At 37.9% G+C, this 13,435-nt stretch overlaps 2 protein-coding genes across 2 annotated transcripts; both read right to left on the reverse strand.

Moving 5' to 3' along the window:
* Positions 1-423: 423 nt before the first annotated feature.
* On the reverse strand, positions 424-819 carry PIGY (phosphatidylinositol glycan anchor biosynthesis class Y). The gene has a single exon (XM_033105304.1). It carries the CDS (start codon positions 780-782, stop codon positions 567-569), a length of 216 nt encoding a protein of 71 aa, XP_032961195.1. The 5' UTR covers positions 783-819; the 3' UTR covers positions 424-566.
* Positions 820-841: 22 nt separating this feature from the next.
* PYURF (PIGY upstream open reading frame) lies at positions 842-2,866 on the reverse strand. The gene is made up of 2 exons (XM_033105302.1): positions 2,560-2,866; positions 842-1,017 (listed from the first exon to the last, which is right to left on the reverse strand). Exons 1-2 carry the CDS (start codon positions 2,757-2,759, stop codon positions 876-878), a joined length of 342 nt encoding a protein of 113 aa, XP_032961193.1. The 5' UTR covers positions 2,760-2,866; the 3' UTR covers positions 842-875.
* Positions 2,867-13,435: the final 10,569 nt, after the last annotated feature.

Raw genomic sequence — 13,435 nt, forward strand, 5'->3', positions numbered from 1 at the left:
TTCACTTTTCCCTTCCTTAGACCCACATTCTTGAGACCAAAAACAAAATATACAAAACCATGAAAACTTTTATGGAAAAGTGTTGTCTTATTAGTAATGTAAGCATTTGATACCAAAGAAATGAATTTTACAAACTCAGAATTTCTGCAAGTCCATAAAATTTCCACTTTATTGTAGTTTTATATCACACTAGTTCAAATGCGTTTCTCTCCAACTATTCTAACATAGCTCTGGTGGAATTTACTGCAGTCATCTGTAACGTGACTTTACCAAAGACTTCTACTCTAAAACATAAAATTTCAAATGAACTTTCAGATGAATGGGGTAAGAAATAAAGTCATCAGATGATGGTCAGGACTATAATTTCAAACAACACACTTTTGTTGAAATGTTTCTTCTGACATAGCCGTTATAAATTAGATCCCATAGTCCTAAGTCTGACAGAAGTAAGGTAAAGCATCTTTCCTACAAATTAGGCGTGTGCCTGGTATTTCCATACAGCTGAGCTTTCAGATATAGACACTCAACATAGCATTAATGTATGTACCATCTGGGCTCTAGCTGCATTAATTATGCCTGAAGAGTTTAATGCCCATCCAAGTCCAAAGGTGGAAGAACACATAAACTGGTACAGTAATGGGTAAGAGCAGACTATAAAAGCACAGGCTGGCTGTGCTGGTGCAGCCCTGTGGGAAGTTTTCTTCCACAGAGGCCGAGTAGAACAGTCCTGCTAAAGAGACCAATGGAATAAGGACAGTCAACACAGGAAGAGAGAGAAACATTCTTCTCCTCCACTTATTACCTGCCACCCTGACTTTTTAAAACGTAGATGGTATTAAGAAAATTTAGTTGTGTTTGTTGTTTTTAATTATGATCTAGTGTTGCTCCGTATCTTCTTGTTTCTTATTTTGCTGTGTCATCCTAGCAGCTTGTGGTATCATATTAGGAATCCCATCAATAATTGGATAGGCTATTCCCAATTCTTCATTAACCAATTCATTTGTTGATGCTTCGTATCTGAGGGAAAAGAAAAATAAAATGAATCGTGGAAAACAAAATGCTTGGAAGAGCTTGATGTTTAATAAACACCACTGTTTATCCAATTCTTCAGAGTTAATCCCAGAAAAGCAGAATTAAACTTTTAATTCTATCAAATATATGGTGATGGAAGGAGAACTGACTCTGGGTGGTGAACACACAGTGGGATTTATAGATGATGTATTATAGAATTGTACACCTGAAATCTATGTAATTTTACTAACAATTGTCACCCCAATAAATTAAAAAAGAAAAACAAAACAAAACAAAAAAACTTAATTCTACAAGCAGCAATAGTCAAACCATTTCTCATAGAAAATGAATCTCTAATCGTTCCCATTTTAGTCAGTTTCTCATATTTTTTTCACTTTATTCGCAAGCTACGCCTTAATTTTTTAAAATACCAGTCAGAAAAGCTCTCCCTTTTTCATCCAAACATTCCTTCATTACTCTGGTCATCTCCAAAACCGTCCCAGTTAATTTACTACTGGGACAGAGAAAATTTCAACTTCCTTGTTTTAGAATACAGGCGTACTAGAGCAGCCTAACTGATCCATTAGAAGAAAACCTCTGAAAAATCAAAGTACACAAAAGTTTGTGAAAGCTGAAAAGGCAGAAATGAGAAAATTGGAAAACCAATCTGCAGTGAGCTAGTTACACAATTAGCTAAAAGGTAGATCAAATGATAATTTGAAGGTTTAAGAAAATTGAGTATGTTAATTATAGGAAAAATTTAGAAAGAAATGCAAAAAGATGAAAATTAAAATTATTAGCAATCTACCACCCAAAGCTAGCCACTCATAACATCTTGATGTTCAGTATATTCAATCTGCAATACTCGTGTTGTCAAAATTCAGTTTTAGCAACCTGGAACTGTAGTTGTTTATCCTAAGGATTGTAAGCTAAAGGTTAAGGAGGCCTTTACAAAACCAGCTAGTCCAGAACTAAAAGCCAAAGGGCAGCACACGTAGTTTACACGCTTAAGATAGTCAGGCATCAGTTGTAGACATTTTCACAAGAATCTGGAGGCTACTACGGTATTTTTTTTTCCATCATCTTGGCTTAAAAACGTGAATGCTATGGACTACTCCTGAATCCCACTACTTCATAAACCTGGCTGTGTATTAGATTATACACTTTGCGTCTTTCTAAGAAAATACAGAATTGCTCAGGCCCTGCCCTCAGACCTTCCGACTCGGTCGCCTGGGATATTGCCTGGGAATCTACACTTTTAAAAGGTACCCCGGCAATTCTAACGCCCAGTCCGTGGCGAACCTCTAAGTTTCTATTCAGGCCTGCGGGTCGGCGGTTGGATTTGGGAGGCCTGGGGCTTGGCTCTCCTCCCGCCTTTCCTGCCACAGAGGGAGATGCGTGGGAACTGGCGGGCCCCCAGAAAATGGCAGCGGAGACTACCCGGATTGACCTGAAAGGCTCCCCCACGGCTGCAAGCGGCCGCGCGGTCCCCTTGCCTCCTCCCCGCAATGGGAGGCCATGAAAGGAAACGCAGCCGGCTAATCTTACTTGAGCGGCTTCTTGGAGAGCGGGCACACCAAGAACTCCAGCAGCGCCGGGTCGAAAGCTTGGGGCACTTTCCCCCTCTCACTCCCGTCCGCCGACGACCGCGACCTCGACACGCGCAGGCACCTACGGGCGACCACGAACGACGGCGCGCGTGTCTGCCGCAGCACTGAGGCGAGCCTGCCCCTCGCTCCACTCAGCATGGTCTGGCAGCCCGCGACCGCCTCTCACCGCGCCCTTCGCCAGCTCGGGCCGCTCTAGGCGATTTCCGCACTTCCAGCCGACAGGCCAGTCCCCGCCCCCCGGTGCTCTGGAAACTCAGCCCCGGGCAGGCGGGGCCGAGCGCTTTGGTTCCGTGGGCACTCCCGACTGCTTTTAGCCGCAGCACTGCTCGATAAGAGTGCTGAGCGTGACCTGCTACCGGAGGCGTCTGGTGGCTGTTCCACCGCGTTTACCATTTACAAACAAAACCAATGCATAAGTCGGGGTTCCTTGAGTTTTCACCAGAAACGGTCGCAGGCTGCCAGGAAACATTGGCCGGACTTCACAGTCACACACTATTAGTCTTGGACCTATGTGGTTATCTCCCAAATGAAGTTTCAAACACTGTCATGTTGGGTATGTTAAAAGCATTAATTTGTTTTATGTAAATCTTTATTATATCACAGTTCCTGTAACCGTGTTTGGCAAATTTCTTTTTCTTCTCTCATTTAAAAAGATTTAAGAACCTGAAAAGAATGGCTTGGTCTTGTTAACGTTCCAAGACATCCAGATTCTTACCCTGAGGGATTCATGAATTCAATTATATAATAACTCACAATTAATTTACTTGTATAAATGAGCTTGGAGACATCGAGGACTCTAAATAACTGCGTGATCATGCAGATGTCCATTAGTTAAGGGGGTGATCCATTTAGTGGATTTTTCGCCCTATATTTGTCTCTGACTCTCCAAGGAATTGATATAGGTTTGATCTCTTTCTTACGGTTTAGTAGATAAGGATTTGGGGTTCTGGGGCCTGACAGTTTGGTTCCAGGTCCATAGTTTACCAGCTAAGTGACTCCAGCAAATGACTTAATTACTCAGGTTTCTTATCTGTATAATAAGATTCATAATTATACCTACCTAATGAAATCCCCTTGTGGGGATTAAAATGTCCTAATGCATTCCGAACATTTAGAAAATTGCCTGGAACAAATTAATGCTCAATTAATGTTATCTATTGTTATTTTTATTTCCTCTGTTCTTCCCAGTTCAATACACTACAAGATTTTTTGTTAGTCATCATTTTTCCCCCTTTGTTTTGCTGAATATTTACTTGAACCTTCTTGACATCAATGGGCTTTACCATTTCACACTTTGAGCTCCTGGGAGGTAGGAATGAGGGTGAGGGATATACATACACAAACTTCTCTTCCACTCAGCAATGTAACAATAAACTGAGAAAATTTTACATTGTTTGCTCACTCTATTTTTTAAAATCTACTACATTATTTAACACCCTTTGTTCACTAGTGTTCAGAAGATTTCAGCTCAGGGCAGTTGTCAGGTTTGTAGCCTCAGGAAGGACAATTTCAAAGTTCCTATGTTATCGTCACATTATTTCCTCCGAGGGCAGTAGCAGCAATTAATTTTTCAGTTTGTAGTTAGTTGATACTGTGGGCCCTAGGGAGAGAGTGAATTATAGGAAAGATACGTTTCAGTGAGGTATGGGGAAGCAGAGCTTGATTTCTGCCAGCACTAAGTGGGCCAGGCCAGGCTGGGCAGGCTAGGTGTGGGTAGGGGCAGGCATGCGTGGTTAAGGCCAGCTTCGTTAGCCTCAGCTGCCTGGCCTGCCTGACAGATCCCTATCAACTGGATTTGCTAACCAGTTATAAATAAATTAGTTTCAGTTTGCCTCCACATAGAAGGCTTGAAGCAGATCAGTTTACTTTCATTTATATTAGTATTGGGGAAAAATGGAGAGTAACAGCAAAGTACTGAAAACATCTTCAAATTTATAGCAGCAAAAATCTACAACTAATATGTAAGGAACATAAAAGTGTATTAATCCAAACCATGTAAATACAAGTTGCAAAATGTCAAAGCAAAATGTTCCTTAACGGCTCTCAGTAATTAAGGAATGCAACTAAGTTTTGCATGTAGTATACTAAGCTGAAGGTAGGTGACAGTATAGAATTGTAAAATCATTAGTCTTTTTTTTGACTATTGGTGTGACTATGATCTTCCTTATCACAGAGCCCTGTACACACATGTAATAACACGATGGGCTATGGGCTCAGGTACCGTATTAGCTGTGTGACCTTGGGGAAGATACTTAAACTCTCTGCCTCAATCGTCTAAAATATAGGCATACCTGGTTTTATTGCACTTGGCTTTATTATGCTTCACAGATGTTGCATTTTCTACAAACTGAAGGCAAGACCTTCCACCAGCGAGATTACAACTCTCTGTATTATGATACTTGTTTTTTTATGGTGGTCTAGAACCAAACCTGTGATATCTCCCAGGTACACCTGGCTGTAGCATTATAATAGTACCTACTTTATTACAGCTGTTGGGAGGATTAAATAAAATAATACAAGTAAAGCAGTTAGCACAGGGGCTGGCATAGACTACTCATTTAAAAGAATGTTATCAGCAGCAAAATTACTTATTATGGTGAAATTGGTGAAAATGCTGATGAAAAAGGAAAGCATAAAGTATCACCTTAATTTTAACTAACATGGAATTTTTATAGTTTCCAATGTGAATATTATTGAAACACACTCTTGGGCTATTCTATACATTAAATGAGTTAAAAATCTCCAGGCAGAGGAGAGGCTATGTAGAATACATATTTTAATAAAGTCCCATAAATACTAAATTTGGGGGCATTGAAATTACGGACTCTGATCCAGAGAGTAAGTTAAAATCAGTGTTCCACTAGATGGCATCATTCAGTATTTGAACTAACATTTATTTCTGCTTGTACTTTTCTTTCTGTGATTATGAAGATTTGCCTTTATGTTGACAGTTTCCTTAATTTGATAACATCTATTTTAGGAACAAAAATCACAAAATATTTATTAATAAGTTGCAATTGTAATGAGTACATTAAAAACAAACGTCCAATAAATGGACAAAAATATGAAAAAAATTCATGAAAGAGAAAATACAGTTGCTTAATAAAAACATAGAAAATATTCATCCTCAATAGTAAAGTAATGCAAATTTTGAACATCAAAGAAGTTTGCATTTCTCACCTATAACATAATAAATATGTTTAAAATATAATTCTTAATGTTGGTCATTCATTTATTAATTTATTGAATGCTCACTAAGTGTCAGGTACTGTCTGGATTAGTCGCGGTTCGCCAGAGAAACAGAATTAATGGGAAATATACAGAAAGGGATTTATTATGAGAAATTGGGTCACATGATTAAGGACACTGAGAAGTCCCACAATCTACTGTCTGAAAACTGGAGGTCCAGGAAAGCTGGTGGCGTAAATCTAATCTGGTCCGAAGGTCTAGTGGAGCGAATGGTGTAAATAAATCCCTGTCCAGCGGCAGAAGACAGATGTCGCAGCTAATCAGCCAGGTAGGAAGCAAAAGATTTGAATTCTCCTTTCTCCCCTTTGTGTTCTCTTCAGGCCCTGAACAGATTGGATTATGCCCATCCACATTGGGGAGGGCAATCTACTGAGTCCACAGATTCAAATGCTAATCTTATCCAGAAATGCCCTCACAGACACAGCCAGAAATAATGTTTAATCTGGGCACCCCTTGGCCCAGTCAAATTGACATAAAAAATTGCTGTTACACTGTCCTAGAGGCTAGAGCTGTCCTCTGGATGTACCATTATATAATTTTAAAAACTCATCATAACAACACAGAAAATGATTATTAAATATAATAAGTTAAAAAAAGGACAAAATTTTATGCACAAAGAGTACAATTATTTTTGAACCAAGAATTTAGTAATAGAAAAATTAATAAAACCCAAAATGTTGGTTGTCTTTAAGTGGATGGAATATTGCTGAATTGTTCTTTAACAATTTCTCTCTTTAAAAATTTTTAAAAATATAGTAGTTTTAAAATATACATATTATCAGTTAATATTTGAGGTTAACAATTGATAAAGGTGTATTTTATTTCAAAACTATTGATTAATGCAATGAATAGTTAGATTGAGCCCTTCCTATATTCTCAATATTGTGTTGGGAGGTAAAAAGGAGGAGTATAAAGGCATAAAAGAGATGATCCCAATTTTCAAGAAGTTTGTAATCTAAAATGGACTAAACAGCATAGGGTAAAGTTAAGTAAAAATCCTGGTATGTACATGATGCATTTTTGTGTGTGTATTCATTCAACATTTGTTGAATTTATACTAAACATCAGGTACACAAAGGAGGGAGTGATATTTGTGCCTGACGGAAGGGTTGCGGGAGTGTCATGTATCAAATTATTTACTTAGGTCTTAGTAAACACCCATTTTATCCCCTTTTATAAATGATTTTTTAATCCATGACAACAAAATTTTAATTTTGCAAGTAGGATATGAAACTTGCTGGCAGAGACGAGTATGATGACCCATCGATACTATATTGCAACTTGAATGAATAATATGGAATTAAGTGATATTAAAGGGCTGCATGTTAATATACATTTTAAATGGCTTCCATATGTAACTGTCCGATATTCTATTCATATGTACTTTGAAATACTTCCAAAATAAAAAACAGTCACTAAAACTATAAGTATAGCAAAGAGAGAGTATCCAGATAAGCCACTGCTCATAATGTTAATTTGTCTATAATAGAATAAAGGAAATGAAGGAAAAATGGCAGGAAGTTCTTTCCAACTTAACTTTAAATAGGGACAGTACTTGTCCCTTCTGTGCTAACTACTTTGGCTCTCTCAACCTCCATTTCACCTTCCTTCTATTTGGAGAACTTGGAAAGCTAAAAAAGTACATTTTCCAGATTCTTGTATCTAGGTTTGTGGATGTGCAATAAGCAGTAAACATGTTCCTGAGATTTGGAAGGGAGACAGAGGTGAGCCTCCTGCAGCAGGGGAAGCTGACGAGCAGATTCTGACAGACATGGTTTGCGTGGGGTTGGATCCATGTTGCCCTCTAGACACATCTTGAGTCTGAGGCAGCAGTGGTAGTAAGTAGCAGCTCCCTGTCTTCTGGATCACAGCTACCGTGTTTCCCCAAAATTAAGACCAAGCCAGAAAATCAGCTCTAAAGCGTCTTTTGGAGCAAAAATTAATATAAGACCCAGTCTTATAGTAAAATAAGACAGTCTTATAGTAAAATAAGACAGTCTTATAGACTGTCTTATAGTAAAATAAGACAGGGTCTATAATATAATATATAATATAATACTGGATATAATATAATATAATATAACATAACATAATACCGGGTCTTATATTAGTTTTTGCTCCAAAAGACGCATTAGAGCTGATTGTCCGACTAGGTCTTATTTTTGGGGAAACAGTATATGGGTAGGACCTTAATGTCCAAACTCCAGAACAAGCCACCTATTTGTGCTCTTCCAGCTCTTCCAATGAATTTATAAGCCATACTTCCCCATAGTAAATTCCTTTGTACCAGAAATACCTAAAATAATTTAATTTTTCTACACCGAACCCTGTGTGATAAACTACCCTAGAGTGCTGATGTGAGAAATATAATAATATATGCAAATCACTTACAATAGTACCTAGCACTTTATACTCAATACATGTTAGTTATTTAAATTTGTATTAGGGAGATGAGTTCAAGCTGAAAAGAACAATCTAGACCAGGGGGCAAAAACTATGATTTGCAGGCCAAATTGAGCCCACCACCTGTTTTCGGAGTTTTATTGGAACACAGCCACAATCATTTATTTACGTGTTGTTTATGGCTGATTTCACTTTACACGACCACAGTTGCAGCAAAAACAGAATAGACCACAAAGCCTAAAATATTTACTGCCTGGCCCTTGTAGAAAACATTTGCCAACCCCTGACCTGAACTATCAAGAAGAATGAAGAGTATGAGTACTGGGAAGAACTCAGGAAAACAATTATCCTCTTGGCACAGAGTTGCCATATTTAGGAAAAATAGTTGGTGGAATATTTTATCAACAAAGATTTAAAGTGGAGGAGGAAAAATAACTTACTATACCAAACCATGCAAAATTCTAATTTTATAAGTAAAATTGACGGGACAAAAGGAGGGAAAACTGATGTCACCTGAGGCTTTAGCAAGTACTTTGGTGGTACTCCTAGTACCACTCCTGCCATTTCTCAAGGTTTTCCCCTGGATAATGCAGCCTAGTTTAGAAAGTTACCATGTGAGAAGCAGTATACCAAGTCTGTGTTATTCCTCTTTCATATCCAGCTGACCACCATTTCGTACAACTTGTTTCTCCGTAAGTCCTTTGGCGTTCACCCACTTTCATCTTAATAGTCAGTTCTAATTTAGGTCGCAGAATTTGAGAGTGCTTAACTTAATACAGTCCTAACTTCCTTGTCGTTCATTTCTTTCTCCTTTAAAACCCCAATTTAAAAAGTTTCTTCTTTATCTTTCTCACTGACAACTTTGTCAGAAATATCACCAAAAAAATTATTAATCCTGGATTTATTATTTTCTAATTTTTTTTAATCTTTTTAGAGCAGTTTTAGGTTCACAGCAAAAATGAGAGGAAGTTACATAGATTTCCCACATGCCCTCTGGTCCCACACGTGCACATCCCACACGCCTCCTCATTATAAACATCTCCCACCAGAGGGGTACATCTGTTACAATTGATGAACCTATATGAACACTATGTAATAACCCCAAATCCATAATTTAAGGTTCACTCTTGGCTTTGTACATTCTATGGGTTTGGACAAATGTATAATAACATTTGTCCATCATCATAGTATCATACAGAATAGTTTCACTGCCCTAAAAATCCTCTGAGCTCCGCTTATTTTTATGTTTCATTTTAAAGTTCCATATGTTTTCAATTTTAACCAAGTTTCTTAGCTTTTACCTCTTTTCTTCCTCTGTGCACTCCCCACACTTCTTTCTTTTCCACTTCCTTCCTGCTGATGGATAAATGTGATCTGACAGTGCTTTTCTCACTTGAATATGCATGAGTCACCTGGGAAACTTGTTAAACTGCGAATTCTGATTTCAGTATAACTGAGATCATGCTGAATAGGCAGCCGTAAATCCTCATTTCTTAAAAGCTTCCAGGTGATGCTGCTGAGTTTCAGACCACACTTTCAGTACCAGTGGTTCTCAAACTGGGATGACTTGGGCCTCCAAAGGACATTTGGCAAGGTGTGGAGACATTTTTGATTGTTACAACTGGGGTAGTGCCAGTGGGTAGAGGCCAGGACTGTGGCTAAATGTGTCTTACCATGCACAGACAGTCCCTCATAATAAAGAAGGATCTAGCTCCAAATGTGTCAAGGCTGGGAACCACGCTTCCAGAATGTTCTTGAACATTATAGTACCCAGTGGGAGTCTCCTATGACTCTAACAGTATTAATTTTTTTTTCTAGGAAAAAGCTTTTTAGGTGACTCCCAGTCTTTTCCCTCTTCTTAGCCAATTTCTGTGACTGAAAGGATTCTTGATATTATCATACCAGAAAGAATTTTTTTTCCTTCAAAATTTCACCAGCTCTCAGATCATAGCCTCTTCCAATTTATTAAATGAAACTTATGAATGGAATTTTCCATGATATTAATATGATTTTGAAGCCCCATAATCCTGGAAAAGGATAAAAAATTAACGCACCAAGTTCATAGGCTTGAAATACGTGATCTTATATGACTTTTGTATTATCTATATTTAGGGTAGTTCATTATGGGGTCTTCAAAAACTGAAACGATTCTCAAAATGACAATAGGTGTTTTACTCTGTGTATATTTCCAGTGAATCTTCAGATTGTATCAATCAAATAGTCTGTGGTATAAAAGAAATGAACCTTAAAAGGAGCCTTTTAAAAGGAGACTTCCCTGTGTTTAGATGAGGAAGATGGGAACTATCTTGAGAGTCCGTCACTCTGATTATAGGAAGCTGTGTTTTCCATGGTTGGAGAGATTCAGGAATTTGATAACTCTAACTTGATTTCCCTCTCCAGTGACATAGCTTGCACAACGGAATTATTACCTGTGAAAAAATATGATTTTACCAGAAGCACGATTAAATGAACGTAAAGTGAGGCCTGAGTATTTTTATTTAAACTATGGTCACAATTCTAAGTTTTTGAAAGTCTGCTTTTCCTCATGTTCTCAGCCTGTCAGGCATCTTTGGCTGAATCATAGCCCAACATTGGGCTGCCTACCAGGCACTGACTACCTGGCCTGCTAGCACCTGGGGTACCGCCCTGTGATTCACTCTGCCCAATTTCTTCTTGATTTTCTTCCAAAAGAAAATAATATGACCACATTTTTAAACAGCACTTGGCCTAGTCTCTGAGGATATTTTCTCATTGAAACGTACTTTACTCACCAACTTATAGAATTCATAAACTGAAAAGTGTTATATAAGGTGATCACATCAGGCAGAATGATCATCTTAAATGTATTATCTCCCCCTCAACGCTTCCTCTTCTTTACTAAACTTAGTAAATGACACCACCGTCCACTGAATCACCTGGTACCCAGACGTGAAGTCTTCCTATACTTCTCCCTTCCTCTCCCCTCCCACATGCAGTCCGTCACCGAGTCCTATCATATGTATCTCTTAGTCTAGGTCCTCATGACTTCTGTCCTGTTTTTCAACAAGAGTCTTTTAACCTGGACTGCCTCTAGTCTTGGCCTTTTCCAATTCATCCCCCATGCTGTTGCCAAATACTCTTTTAAGGTAAAAATCACAAACCTTACCAACTAAAAGCCTTTGCTGAAAATACAATTTCCAAATTCCCGAATGTAACAGCTTTAGGGGAATTTTTGGTTTTAATCCTCCTGGTGGTCTCCGAATTTTATATATATATATACTTATGTATATGAGAGTTTCTATATACCCCCACCCAAACACAAAAGCCTCCCACACTAGCAGCACCCTCTACCAGAGTAGTACATTTGTTAGAATCAATGAACGTACATTGACAGATCACTATCGATCAAAATCCATGGTCTACATTAGGGTTCACTCTTAGAGTCACACATTCTATACATTTGGACAAATGTATGACATGTATCCACCATTATAGTAGCATACAGAAATGTTACACTGCTCTAAAAATCCCCTGTACTTCACTTGCTTATCCCTCCCTTCCCCCAAACCCCAGGCAACAATGGATTTTTTTAGGGTCTCCATAATTTTGCCTTCTCCAGAATGTCATATAGTTGGAATGATACAGTGCACAGCCTTTTCAGAAATGACTTCTTTGACTTAGCAATATGCATTTAAGTTTTCTCCATGCTTTGTCATACCTTGGTAGCTCATTTCTCTTTAGTGCTGAATAATATTCCATTGTCTGGATGTACCGCAGTTTGTTTATCAATTTACCTACTGAAGGACATCTTGGTTGCTTCCAAGTTTTGGCAATTATGAATAAAGCTGCTATAAACATTAATGTGCGGGTGTCTGTGTGGACATAAGTTTTTAACAATTTTGGTTGTAAAAATTAAGGATTGTGATTGCTGGATCATATGGTAAGAGTATATTTAGTTTTGTAAGAAACCGCCAAACTGTCTTCCAAAGTGGCTGTACCATTTTGCATCCCTACCAGCAATTAATGAGAGTTACTATTATTCCACATTCTTGCCACCATTTGGTGTTGTCGGTGTTTTGGATTTTCACCATTCTAATAAGTGTGTAGTGGTATCTCATTATTTTAATTTGTAATTCTCCAATGATATATGAAGTTGAGCATCTTTTCATATGCTTATTTACCATCTGTCTAGTATCTTTAGTGAGGTGTTTATTTAGATCTTTGCCCATTTTTAAAATTGGGTTGGCCATATTTTTATTGTTCAGCTTTAAGTGTTCTTTGAACATTTTGGGTAATCATCCTTTATCAAATATATCTTTTGTAAATATTTTTTCCCAATCTATGGCTTGTCTTCTCATTCTCCTTATATATATGTTTTTATATGAGAGTAAATAAAGGGTCAGAATCCTGAGACAGGATTAGAAAATATTAGAAACGTTTTTTCATTAAAGACCTTTTATTTTTACTCAAAATAGTCTTAAGTAACCAACACCTATTTCCTGCACTCATTCCTCAACTTTCTGATTGCAAGATTTCTCTCCTTCACTGATGAACTCATTCAAAAATGTGAGCAGAGATTTTTGACCCTTTGTAACTCTAATCTATGAGAGGCAAACAAAAAAGAGGTATACCCAAGGTCAAGTACTGTGTCTTCACTGAGCCACTATTTCTCTCCTTGGTGTGTCTGCAAGAGAATTGACAGTGATGACATTCAATTACAACTTGAACTTTGTAGTTTGGCACATTGCGAGTCAAGTTCCTTCTAATCTCTTACAGTGATATTAACAAAATAGCATGAAAATATTAATATTTCTCATGTCATAACATAAAGATATAAAGATGGCAGAACATCCCATTCTCTGTTCCATTCTCTTGTAATTAACACAAATCATCTCACGGAAATGAAATGACCTACTTTGATGTACCTTGTTTTATATGTGATAGCTTAACATGTTAGATATTCTCAGATATAGATAAATGGCCAAGAACTCCCAACCACACTTCCATGGGATTGTGCAAAGGTTCCTGCCACAATGGCTTATGAGACCCTCAAAGAACTGGCCTCTACTTCTCTCCAGTTTCTTTTCTCACTGTGGCCACTTCTCATCTTGGATTCAGCCATTCTGAATTATTTGTTGTCCCACTAATACTCTAGGTTGTTTCATAGCTCCATATCCTTTGCT

This window comes from Rhinolophus ferrumequinum, chromosome 5 (genome assembly GCF_004115265.2).
Source record: "Rhinolophus ferrumequinum isolate MPI-CBG mRhiFer1 chromosome 5, mRhiFer1_v1.p, whole genome shotgun sequence".
Lineage (NCBI taxonomy): Eukaryota > Metazoa > Chordata > Mammalia > Chiroptera > Rhinolophidae > Rhinolophus > Rhinolophus ferrumequinum.